General features: G+C 42.5%; 1 protein-coding gene across 1 annotated transcript in view; it reads right to left on the bottom strand.

The window, feature by feature from the left end:
- Positions 1-2,539, bottom strand: part of si:ch211-284k5.2 (uncharacterized protein CFAP97D2) — an 8,429-nt gene extending 5,890 nt beyond the window's left edge. Inside the window, exons 1-3 of the mRNA XM_050073859.1 lie at positions 2,428-2,539; positions 1,184-1,264; positions 905-1,023 (exon numbers count right to left, since the gene is read on the bottom strand). Coding sequence (XP_049929816.1) covers positions 905-1,023; positions 1,184-1,264; positions 2,428-2,520 — 293 coding nt within the window. The 5' untranslated portion in view covers positions 2,521-2,539. The remainder of the gene's footprint in view (positions 1-904; positions 1,024-1,183; positions 1,265-2,427) is intronic.
- Positions 2,540-12,809: the final 10,270 nt, after the last annotated feature.

Raw genomic sequence — 12,809 nt, 5'->3', positions numbered from 1 at the left:
CAGTGCTTAAGTCACTGCACTGGCTTCCTGTGTGTCAAAGGATAGACTTTAAAATCTTGTTACTTGTCTATAAAGCACTAAATGGTCTCGGGCCTAAATACATCTCTGATATACTTGTACGTTATGAAGCATCCAGACCCCTCAGATCATCTGGAACAGGTTTACTGTGTTCCCAGGATCAAAACCAAACAAGGTGAAGCAGCCTTTAGTTTCTATGCTCCCCGCCTGTGGAACAAACGTCCAGAATATCTGAGGTCGGCTGAAAGTGTTAACTCATTTAAATCAGGGCTTAAAACATTACTATTTACTGCAGCTTACCAGTGAACTAGATATGTAACTTATTGTTAGGATAATCTGTAGCTATTGTTTTTTTAGATTTGTCTGCTGTTGCTTTTGCTTTATGTTTGCTTTTTAAATGCATTTTCTGCACTGTTTTTAACTATTTATTGTCTTGCTTTTAGCTTTTGTTTTTTGTTTGTTTTTAATGATCTCAAACACAGTTTTACTGTTCCTTTAATGTTTTATTTTAATGTATTTCTCTTGTAAAGCACACTGAATTGCCTTGTGTTTGAATGGTGCTATATAAATAAAATTGCCTTGCCTTTACCTGAGGCATTGTTGCGTCTATTAGTTGAAAACACACCAAGCAACAGCTAAATGTGGCTCATTGCAATAATCACATTTTCTGTGAATGGGAGGCGTGTTCATGTGTATCAAGCAGGAAGAAATTCTTCGTAACACAATTCAACTTATCATGTCTTGTCAGTGGCTGTGGGTATTCTCTGGCCTGATTCTCTTCATATTAACAGTGCTGATGAAAAACTTTCAGTCACTGAATAAACTTCAGCACAGTGACAAACCATGACATGAGCATGTTGTGTGTTCTGTGTCAGCAGGCTCTCACCTCCTCAGGTGGTACTGGTTGTGATGGTCCACCAGTCCTTTAGAGCAAACAATGTTGGCCAGTTTGGAGGCCAGGAGACGGTTGTCTCTGTCGATGATGGACAGCCGCTCGTCCTGCAGCTGAATCACAGAAACAAATAGTTAAAACAGACTGTACCCTCTCTCTGTCAGTCAAAGATCTTCGACACTGCTCTGATTATAAACTGGTGGACTATTGGATACGGTTGAAAGGCAACTTTTGAATATGTGTGTGTGTGTGTGTGTGTGTGTGTCCACTGACCTGTAGTTTTTTGAGCTTGAGGTGGACGTGAGCTGGCGTCCTCATTCCCTTGTTGTCCACCACGGGCAGGGCGGAGTACACCTGGACAGGTAAACACAGGTCAGTGCGAGGATTTGGAGCGACTCAAACCTCAAAGTAAACTTACAGATAATATGTTCACTCTGCTTTTTATTTTACTTTTTTTCAATGAACTTCAGTTGCCAGTTTGGACATACCCAACACTATTCTAATGTGTTCAAATCTGACCACCAGACTGTTTGTGTCATTTAAGGTAGGTTACTCATCACAAAATACCAGAAGCTCTAACCTCAGACCTCATGTCAGGGGACCCCAGGTGTTACAAAAATTCAACTATTTTTCACTTAGCTCAAGAGGCTAACGGGATTCTCTGTGAAATAAAAATCTAACAAAGCAACACCATGAATGTTGAGATGATGCTAGACAGATAGAACTTCATCTTCTGTCTTTAATGACAATATTCAAAACTAATATCAGCACTTTGATTTCAGGCCAAACTTGATGCCAACATGTTGGTCTCTGTAACTGCTGGAGGTTTAAGTAAGAAAGTGTTTGCCAACATGTTTACCACAACATTATTATTGTTATTAGTAGTAGTAAGAGGAGGAGTAGGAGTAATAGTTATAAAGTGATATTATGTCAAATATTGTGTTTAATTTGTGTCGCTGCCCCCAAGTGGCCAAAAAACAATTTAATAAGCTTGACGAATTACTAGAACAAGTATACTGTGTATTTTCCGTTTCTTTGTTCTGTACTTCCTGTGATTACATCAAGAATTAGATATTGGATCATCCAATACACGCTTTTTCGTAAATTTAACCCTCTAAACCATCAACTCTTCAGCTCTCCTCCTCCAATCCAACATTGTGTCTATTTTAACCCACTGGTCCATTACCATAACCAACCAGTCTCCCACCACTAATCCATCTGCAGCCTGCCGTACACTCATCGACCAATCCTCTATCTAAAACACACCACTCTTACACTGCAACTTCATTTCCAACCCACAAGTCCGACACTATAACTAACAACCTCCAACCACCGCTTCACCAGCTGTTCATCTCCAACCATCTGCTCCTTCATCAGTTCTTCCAACTCAACACTCTTTTTCTAATGGAAGATGAGTCTTTGACTACTGACACATGAGTCTGCAGGACCAGCTGTCCTCCACCAACCACTCCTCCTACCTTCCTCTCCATCCTCCACCTTCATCTCCATCCTCCTACCTTCCTGCGGTGGTTGTCGTAGTTGTTTTGGTCCCATCTCTGCTGCAGGTAGCGGTTGGTGACAGGCTTTAGCGGCTGGTAGGACCTGTGCATGCTGCGCCTCTGATAATAACTTTACACTCACTCATTCATACACTCAGTCTAACACCCAGCACGCAAATGTGTGTGTGTGTGTGTGTGTGTGTTTAGGCCTGGGGGGTTGTCGCCATGGAGATGTTCCCCTCTTTATCTCAGCCAGATAAAGTTCCTTTGAATTATTACTGAGCTGAGCTTTTTGAGGCACACACACACACACACACACACACACACACACACCTAAGGTTGATCTACTTACATATACAGCAGTATTATATCATTAAACATCACATGCAACATTCATCTTTTTCATCAGTGTATTTTTTTTATCTAAATATTTGAATAAGAATAACATTGCATTTTGCAGTAACAGTTTTTCAGACTGTAGTTTTTTTTTAAAAAGTTTAATTAAATGTCTAAATTAAATGCCGTCAGAGTTTTCACAACACTGGACACTGACTGCCTGACAGTTCAGTTTCTCCAATTTAAACAGTGGAGAGCTGCTAAGTTAAGTTCTTCCAGGTTAAAGAGTGAAAACTGATTTAGGGCACGTTCTCGCCCAATGTCAGCTGGGACAGTCTCCAAGATAAGCATTTACGGAAAATCAATGAATGAACTTAATAACACTCTAACAGTCAATGTAAAGCTATATTAAAATGTCCCATTTACTGGTTTTAAGATAAGAGCATTATTGTTCAGAGTGATAATGAACCCTGTTTTAACTAACATGTAACTCATACAGAGAAACATTTTCGACATGTTCATCTTCTATTGATGAGACTTGTTCTATTTTATTTCTCTCTAACTTCTGTAATCAGAGTGTATGACATGCCATCAGCTGTAAAACAACCGTCACCTTGGTATTTTCAGCCTGTGTTTTTACAACCTGTCTCATCGCCTCTCCTGCAGTTCCATGTTGAGCTGTAAGAGGGCGCCGTGCGGCTGCTCTGCACTGATGTAACCTGCAGAGGGATTTAAACCAGCAACCTGACACTGACAGTTATTCCTCTCTCTCAGTATCGCTGTCAGCTGGTTTGACATGTGAATAAAAAGCGACACATAAACAGAGGAAAGTGAGGACTAAAACTGACAATACAGAGGGATTTCAAAACTATAGCAACACTCAAATTAGGACCAAATGTTGATCAACATACATTTACAATCCATACTTAGCTTTTTTTGTGCCTTAAAATATATTAATATATTCATATGTGGAACAGCTATATATATTTTCTGTCTGATATTTGTCTATATATCCTATGTGTATATATTTTGCATGTCGCTCTCTGTTTGTCATTCATTTGAACCAGTTTAAAGAACAATATTAGCAGGATGACAGTTTCCTCACATAACCTCAGCTGTGGCATCAAATATAGAAGGAAACCTAAAAATATAAAGATACAAAACATGAATAATAAATCTTGTGCTCTATAAATAGGACTCAGCACTTGAACTCAACACAGGAAATTCTTCCAGCAGTGGTGAAAGAAGTAGTCAAACCCTTTACTTCAGGAAAAGTACAATTTAAAAACACTCTGTTACATGCAAAAGTACATTATTAGATTATTATCAATGTTAGATCCATCCATCCATTTTCATCTGCTTATCTGGAGCCAGATCATGGGGGCAGCAGGCCAAGCAAATCACCCTAGACATCCCTCTCCCCAGCAACAATTTCCACCTCCTCCTGGGGGACCTCGAGGCGTTGCCAGGCCAGATGAGATATGTAATCCCTCCAGCATGTCCTGGGTCTGCCCCGGGGCCTCCTACCAGTGGGATGTGCCCGGAACGCCTCGAATGAGAAGCACCCAGGGGACAGCCTAATCAGATGCCCAAACAACCTCAACTGACCCCTTTCGATGCGAAGGAACAGCAGCTCTACTCCAAGCTCCCTCCGGATGTCTGTGCTCCTCACCCTATCTCTAAGGCTGAGCCCAGACACCCCACAGAGGAAACGCTTTGCCGCTTCGATACTAGAGTCAAGACAATTTTACTTAAATAGAGTTATCTCAGGACACTACAAATTACTTTACATACAGTCAGCTATTTTTGTCTACTCCAGTGGTTCCCAATAGAGGGGTCAGGCCCCTCCAAAGGGTCACCAGATAAAGCTGAGGGGTCATCACATGATTAATGGGAGAGGAAAGAAGATTAATATCACTTGTCCACCAAAATAAGCATGTGTGTCCACTAAAAATAGGCGATAGACTCATTTCCCATTGCCACCAGACCAGAGCAGAGTACACCGCTCTGTACACCGGTTTTTGGTTTATTTTTTCTTCTGGTGTGTTACATTTATTGTCGGCCGGAAAACTGGTGAGTAAACAGTAGAAAGCAGCATGGAAGCCTGTGAAAATGTTTTTGCCGTTACTTCTTTCTTATATCTGTTACATATTCAGTCTCTTTCTCAAATTTGGTGCAGATTAATTAGGATGGATGTTCAAGTGCTGCTTCAACAGAGGGATGGTATTTTCAACCCAGTTTCACTCTGAAGACGTTGAAAACCGGCACTTGGTCAGTGACCTCAAGCATTAGACATCAACGAAAAAAGCCGTCCTTTCACGTTGGCATGACAGACGGCTGTTCGCCCATTATTGTTAAACGGAAATACGGCGGGACAACAACAACAGTTAAGGCAGCGAAAGTCCGAGTAAATTGGGCAGGAGAGGTGGTGGATGGGTCCCACAACCACCTACTTTCACCCGGGAAACCGGTGTTCACTTCCTGTAAGATAGTAAAGCCAAACCCTGTTTTTTTCCTCAACCCAACCACTTGTGTTGGCAAAATGTAACCACGTGTTTGTTGTTTAAGAAATAAAAATGTCAATTTGCAGTGCTGACGTAGTGCTTTTATTTTGAAAGAGACTGTATGCAAACAGTGTATTTGTATAAGTGTATTTTGAAAACAGACAATGCATGTAACAGGCAGAACTTGACATGGTGTCCCAGAACGTCAACAACCAACACACCCAGGGTACCTTGCACATCATATATATCGTCATGTAAAGTCCATGACCAAACGTTAATATGTGACGAGGTCATGCGAGAATGTGTTAGTATTTTCATTGCGCTGCCAAATGTTGTAGCATTTCCATCACTGCCAATCGATCCATCACAGCCTGCCCAAGCTGGAGTAGATAAATACCCATGACTGCAACAGAGTCATTTGACCCAGAGTGAATGCCAGTTGTAACCTTTCCCATTATATACAAAAGCCAGATGTTAGTGGGTATTAGTGGGGTTTGTGTGCAGTGGGAAAGGAGCTTAAGTGCTGATACACACACCTGTTTTCACTTTCTGGATTTTTAGTGAAATATTGATCTTTTGAACAGTCACTGAGATAAAACCATGTGAAGTTGGAGAAACGTCTCTCAGTGGAACTGATAACAACTCACTGACATCTAAGACATTAGAAAGGAAACATGTTTTTTGTAAATAACCCAAAAAGTTAATTTAATGTTTTTATGCGTAACTTAATAAAACAAAAAGTAACCAGTACAGCTGTGGAATAAATGTAGTGAGGCAAGAGTACAATATTTCCTCCTGAAATGCAGAGGAGTCAAAATATAAGTACAGTAGTAGCTACAGTACTTGAGTAAATATTTTCCACCACTGACATCTTATGACATCTATCATTTTAGATCAGTGGTTCCCAACTGGTCCTGCCATGGGGTCCAGATTTCTCCTCAGTCATTAGTTCAAGGTCCATATAGTTTAATATATACCGCATAATTATAGTGTAGAGCGTCAGACTGAATTTATGAAAACACCATGTCAGGTCATTCACTGGACGCGAGTGTTACTTGAATAAATAAACACTGACCAACAGGACCAGACTGGCCGACCCGTATGCTCCCACTCAGCGGATGGATAATGTCACAAGAAGCCAATCTTACAAAGGAGGACGACACTTGAACGGTTTCCTCCAGTTTGTTTTGCTATCGAAGCTAACACTAGCTAATGTGCTAAAAAGTTAGCGTTACGGAGAAATCCAACATTCCTAATACCTCGCCAGTTTCTGATGAGTTGGACATGATAACCCTTAATACACATAACGTTATTCATCAGAGTGCAATTTTTTGGAAACGGCACCGTCTCCGTTGTCATGTAAACTTGCTATAAGCAGTTCCTCTGAAAAAGGAGACTCTTTGCACATGCGCATTACGCTTCCAGTGACTAGGCATGCGCGAGAAAGTCGGCCAACAACAATGGCGGACTCCCGAGCTCGGTTTTTGCTGCTTACCCTATTGAATGTATCAACGCTTCCCCATCAAAGTGTAGATTTACTATAGCAACTCCACCTCGTCGTCCACCCAGACAAACGTTCATGCGGTTGCCATTTTGTTTGTTTATACATCGCCGCTCTGTAGAAGGAAGTGTATGTGCCAAGGTGCGTGTTGTTTCATTGCAAAGTCACACCGTCAACTACTGGCCTGGCATGTATACTACAGTGTTTTTGGTCATTTTGGCGGATCCATGTGCACAGCGATTGTTATCAAAACATTGTCGTCTAAACACGGAACTTTTTTCAAAACGAAAATGAGAAACGATTCTGTTTTCAGTGGATCGTTTTCGTGTAAACATGGCCTTAACCATAGTTGTCTTTGTTTTTGTTGATGGGCAGTGGTGGCTGGTTTTGAGCCATGACTCCTTCTATTCTGGTTCCATATAACATAACAAAACAACATTTAAGACTGCTATGTAGCCTACAGCCCTGTGGTGGAGAGCCATGTTTTGCCTCCAGCTAACAAACTGACATCATTGTAACGTCGGCCCTAAAAGGGTCTGTGGAGTCTGGCACTGAAGAGAGTGATATAACAGCTTCAGTTTCCTTGTTGGAAAGGGCTGTTTTGTCAAGGTAAAGCAGTGAAAATGTTCTCTATATCATATACTTAAACTGATGTTGACTTTTTTTTTATTCAGGTGTCTAAAACATGTTGCCTTCGTCCACAGCAGCACATAGTTTAGCCAGTTTGCAGCTGGGGGCATGCCAACCGCCATCTACTGTAGTTATTACACTGACTGTGGATGAGTACCTCAAACAACCCCACTTCAACAAAAAAGAATTATTCCTCTAAAACACTTCCTACTTGTGTCTCCCAGCTGTTGTTGTTGCCACTTGGCTTCTGTACAGAGTTTCTTTGCCTAAATATGATGTGAATTCAAACTGGCTGCAGTCTCTCTTCTGTGTGACTTCATCCTATTAAACTAGTTTTCTTGTATTTACATGGCAGCAGGTCAGAGCAGGCCTCTGCTGCTCCCACAGGAATAAATAGCCATGTCAGGTCGTCTGCAGAAGAATAAATGAGCTGTATGAGACATTAAACACGACCGGAGCTGAACTTCATTGCAGAGAGAAAGTGTACGCAGGGATTCCTCCGCACAGTCTCCCCAAGGAGGCAGCAGCCCAGAGACGGAAATAATGACGACAGACAAACAACTCTCTGCTTTTATTAAGCCGTCAGCTCCAGTTAAACTGAAGGAGAGGAGTGTGCAGCGAGCCAGGCCTCTCGCTCTCAAGAGGCTTGTGTTTCTTGGCAGGTGGAGCTGGTGTGAAACCAAAACCTCATCATCTATTTCACAGTTAGTTGTAGACTCAGTGATGCCTCCTCAGTCCAATCTCACATCCAAGAGGACGTCAACACTCAGGTAGGACGGCCAGGTTCAGTGGATGCAGTGAAAGAGGTGTAAGAAGTGGCTGTTTTCAACAAGCGGCTGAAAAATGAAGCCAACACAGAAGTGCCAAAGCCTGCAGTTCCTCTAATGACCACTTGAGGCTGACTCCAAGAGCGAGTCAATCCCCGTAGATCCATGTTTCACAGCCGAAATAAACATGTTTACAGCCTGGTACAAAAAATGGTTTTGGTCTCTATAGCTAAATTCAACATTCATGACAACTATACAGGGGTGTGATTTTTTTATTTTTAGAACTCACCCATTTACATTTTATTAAGGCCTAAAGTTACGCGTAGTTAATAACGGGCCACTTTGAGTGACAGTCTGGCGATACTGTCCTTGGCTACTAAGTAAGATCCACCCTCTTGCCCAAGTATGGTCACTTCTGGCTCCAAAAAAACAAGATGGCAAAGGCCATAATGCTGAACTCAAGGCTTCGTAATGAGAATCCAGAAACAAAGGGGTGACATCACAGGAGCTATGTCTATTATTTTTACAGTCATTGGTTTTCACAGGAAGAAAGCTGTGGCCAACCCAGTCTCACTCTGAAGTCGTCGAAATCCACTGCTTGGGCAGTGACTGACGAAAAAGCCATCCTTTCATATCGGCATGATACGCAGCCAGTCAACTTTGTACTTTAATGGCACTCTGCGGCATCAGGTGGAAATGCGAACGAAACTTGAGGCAATTAAAGTCTGAGTTGGCCAGGCGGGAGGGGTGATGGATGAGTCTAACAAGCACCAACTTTCACCTGGGAGAGTGGTGTTCACGTCCTGTAAGATTATAAAGCCAAACCCTGTTCTTTTTTCCTGAACGGGGATGGATGGATGGATGGATGGATGGATGGATGGATGGATGGCGCTTGGTCATTTATTGTTAGTTCTTCATAGTTCTCTCCTGCAGCTTGATTGGACGCTGTCAGATTTGTTCAAACAAAGTGGATCTGGGGAATGTAGTGTTGCCTTGGTGGGAATGAACCGCGTTAATGTTAGTTGATTCAGGAAATGAAATAATTCATGGCACACTTTTTAATGTTGATGCTTGGGGGAAGATACAAAGTATTTAAAAGTCAAATGCTCATGTCCAAGTGGAGTCACAAATCATAAAGTCCAAGCTGAGTTGCAAGTTGTCTCCGATTTCATCTAGTTGAGTCTAAAGTCATCAAATTTGTGACTCCAAGTCCAAGTCATGTGACTCGAGTCCACACCTCTGTCATATGCTACGTCACTTTTGAAACATTGAAGTGTGCAAATGTAACGTATTTGTGGTTTGCAGAAATGTGCAATGCCAACATTTTCTTCTGGCGAGTGGGCTGGTTTCTCAGCAACTGTCAAGTACCAGTGGATGTTTCTCAAAGTCAAGGAAGGATCGTTAAATGGCTGAATTTCAAGGATGCTACGCCATGCCATCAAATCCCGCTGAAGGACTGTTCCGATGTTTATGATCCTTCAAATTCCACTGAGGACAGAGTCCTGCATTCAGAGAATTTTTTAAGGATGCATGTGTGGATCCTCAGCAGGTACCCATAATTCTTTGCTCATGATTTGCTGGACATGAAGGCGGGGCCTCAGTGGACAGAAATTTTATAATTTACACTTTCCAATGTGTCCACTGCCAAATAATGAGATTTTTAAAATACCGTGATTTAGATAAAACATTGAAGTTTTGATGGAGCGCTAAGTGCCACAAAAGTTTCATTTAGTCTGCCTGTTTGCTTTTTTAAGTATAATCCAGAAATATATTCTTCCTAAAAGTCATGTGACTCTGAAAACACTGCTTACATTGTTCAAATTGTACAGCAACATAACAGAGTGCCAAAATTATCACAGTACCCTGAAACCCTCTCAGTCTGCTGAGGGTTTATGGTGCACACCTGGGGGCACTCGTTAGCCTGTTCCAATGTGTGTTCACCGAACGCTAAGAAGGGGTCTTGCTTTGCCTCTGTAGGATCCTTCCTCAGAGGGACTCGTCCTACCAAGGAATGATCCTTGACTTTGAGAAACACCAAGTCTGTGTTTTCCATCCTCAGGGGGCAGTAATGAGCTGATGATAGTTTGTTGCACCACAATCTCAACCCACTGGCTATTGGTCTGATGACAGTAAGCCTCTGGGGGCCATGGCCAATATTTATGGAGTTCCAGTGTAGTCAGCAGATTTCCAGACCAAGATTTCCTCTGCCTTGTGCCGCTCAAATTAGAAAAAATGATCCACTGAAACTCCTCTAATCCCTGCTGCAGGACATTCCTCCTCCTCGCTGCCCATCTGATTAGTATTTTCCTCTCATATTCTCAACACACTGCATATGTTTCTCTCCTCAGACCTGACCCTGTCGAGCTCTTCAATTAGTCAAGACGTCTCTATCTCAGCTCATTCATTTTCCCGTGTGTTTATGTCACGTATATAAACCAGGAGAATAAACCAACCCGCTTTATGTTTACACAAGTTTTTGTGTTTTCTTGCTGCAGCCTGTTGTTGGCCGCTCGATTTAATCTCAGTGGATCATTAGGTATAACAGCTTTGCCCTTTGGCACAGCACTTTTTAAATTAAAGGCTGCAGCTGAAACACACACACACACACACACACAGACATCTGCCCTGCTGCCTGTAGATGATGCAGACATTTGATAAACTGGAAGGAAAGGATTTTATACAGCTGAGACAGAAGCTGTGGGTAAAAGATGCTGCTTCAAGAAATTCCAGAAACTCAGGAATAAAATACTAATGCGCCAATTAAGACATCAAATGCGAAGGCCATGTATCAACAAACAAGCATACGCCATTAATAGCCTCATTTTACACATGATCCATGATGATGATGAAGATACAGAAAAATAGAAATTCATTCATTCATTCATTCATTTTCCGTAACCGCTTATCCTGTTAGTGGTCATGGGGGTGCTGGAGCCTATCACAGCTGACACTGGGTGAGAGGCGGGGTTCACCCTGGACAGGTCACCAGACTATCACAGGGCTGACTCATAAGCCCTTTTTAGATAGGAATTGTGCAAATTTGCAGGAAAGCCCAATCAGTCTTTTTTCTGCATTGGCAGTATAAATACAAAATCGGGGAGTGCAGCAAAATGCCGCCTGCCTACTTTTGTTTATACAGAATGCACCTTTTTCGGGGCAATGGGGGGCGTGAGCAAGTAACAAAACGTGTAGCTCAGCGTGTGACGTAAACAGTGACGTGGGAGGGAAGCCGCGGCTGGTCAGTCCTTCGGCGATTCTCTCATAAGTCGGCCTGTCCTTCACCGTCCCCGTCATCTGATGGTTAATGGCCTCTTCGTTTGCGAGGACAAGGAGGGCGCGCAATTCCTTGTCTCCCCAGTTGCTCATCTTTACAGTGTCTGTCAGGTTTGTGTTTCCCTCTTGTACTAGCTGCTAATTCCTGCCATCAGCTGTTTCCCGTTTATCTACTGCCAGTGGGTCGCACTTGCGGCGTCATCAACAGCTCCTCCCACAAGTCCTCAAGCCCCTCCCATTGCAGAAGGCCGCCTCGTTCTGTTTAAACAAAAAGGTTCTGCCAATATGTCTACCCTACGAGGCGGAAAATTGGGCACCTCGGATCAACCAATCCGGCTCTGTGTGTATAAACGCTCGCAGCTTGCCGGCAAAACAGCCCAACATTCACGGAAAATATCTCAGTGTAAAAGGGGCTATAGAGACAGACAACCATTCACACTCACATTCACACCTACAGACAATTTAGAGTCACCAATTAACCTGCATGTCTTTGGACTGTGGGAGGAAGCTGGAGCACCTGGAGGAAACCCACGCTGACACGGGGAGAACATGCAAACTCCACACAGAGGGGCTCCTCCACCCCAGGGTTCAAATGAGGAACCCTCTTGCTGTGAGGCGACGATGCTAACCACTGCATCACCAAGCCGCCAAATAAAAAAAAAATGTGTGGCTAAAATAGCATAGGCCTACTCACAGAACAGGTTTTCAAGGGAGCTCATGTCTTATATGACATAACTCAAGAGCCAAGGTCCCCCGGGCTCCCCCATAGTCCACACACTGCCCACATGTCTCAGCGCTGCCTGCACTGATACAAAAATAATGCCCTCTGACTGTAATGAAGAAACTGGAAAATCCCCAACTTCCCAATCGAAAAACAAAGTCATAAATATTTCCCACAAGAAGCTGCATTCATCTTCACACACCAGCTGAAAGCAAAAGATGTTGTCCTGATCAAGGCGTAAGATCAGAAGATATTTCTAGCCTGTTTGGCAGCCATTTTGAATTTCTTCTAGCTCTTTGGGATAACTACATCTGATAAAAAACTAGCCATTGTCTTTGGACAGTAAGTTGTTGTTTTTTTAAATGATGTCCTCATATGGGGGCAACTGGTTTATTTTGAATAATCCCAAGTATAAAGCTGTTTATTTCAATGCCTGAGAATTGTTGTACATAAACAAAATTACAAACAATGCAACATTTGTTAAGTGTTTTGTACTCTGTGGATTTGTGGTCACTGTTTGAGTCTAAAACTGCTAAAAAAAAAAAAAAAACCACAACCAATAAAGCCACATATGTAGAAGCCTTGTGATTAGTTTGTTTTGTAACTCTGCATGAATCTTCCCTGCTCCATACTTAGAGCTAGGAATGTCCTTTCAGAGGAACAGTCTG

Source organism: Epinephelus moara, chromosome 20 (genome assembly GCF_006386435.1).
Source record: "Epinephelus moara isolate mb chromosome 20, YSFRI_EMoa_1.0, whole genome shotgun sequence".
Classification (NCBI taxonomy): Eukaryota; Metazoa; Chordata; class Actinopteri; order Perciformes; family Serranidae; genus Epinephelus; species Epinephelus moara.
Note: the sequence above shows the minus strand (reverse complement) of the source record. Positions and strands in the feature narration are given on the sequence as shown.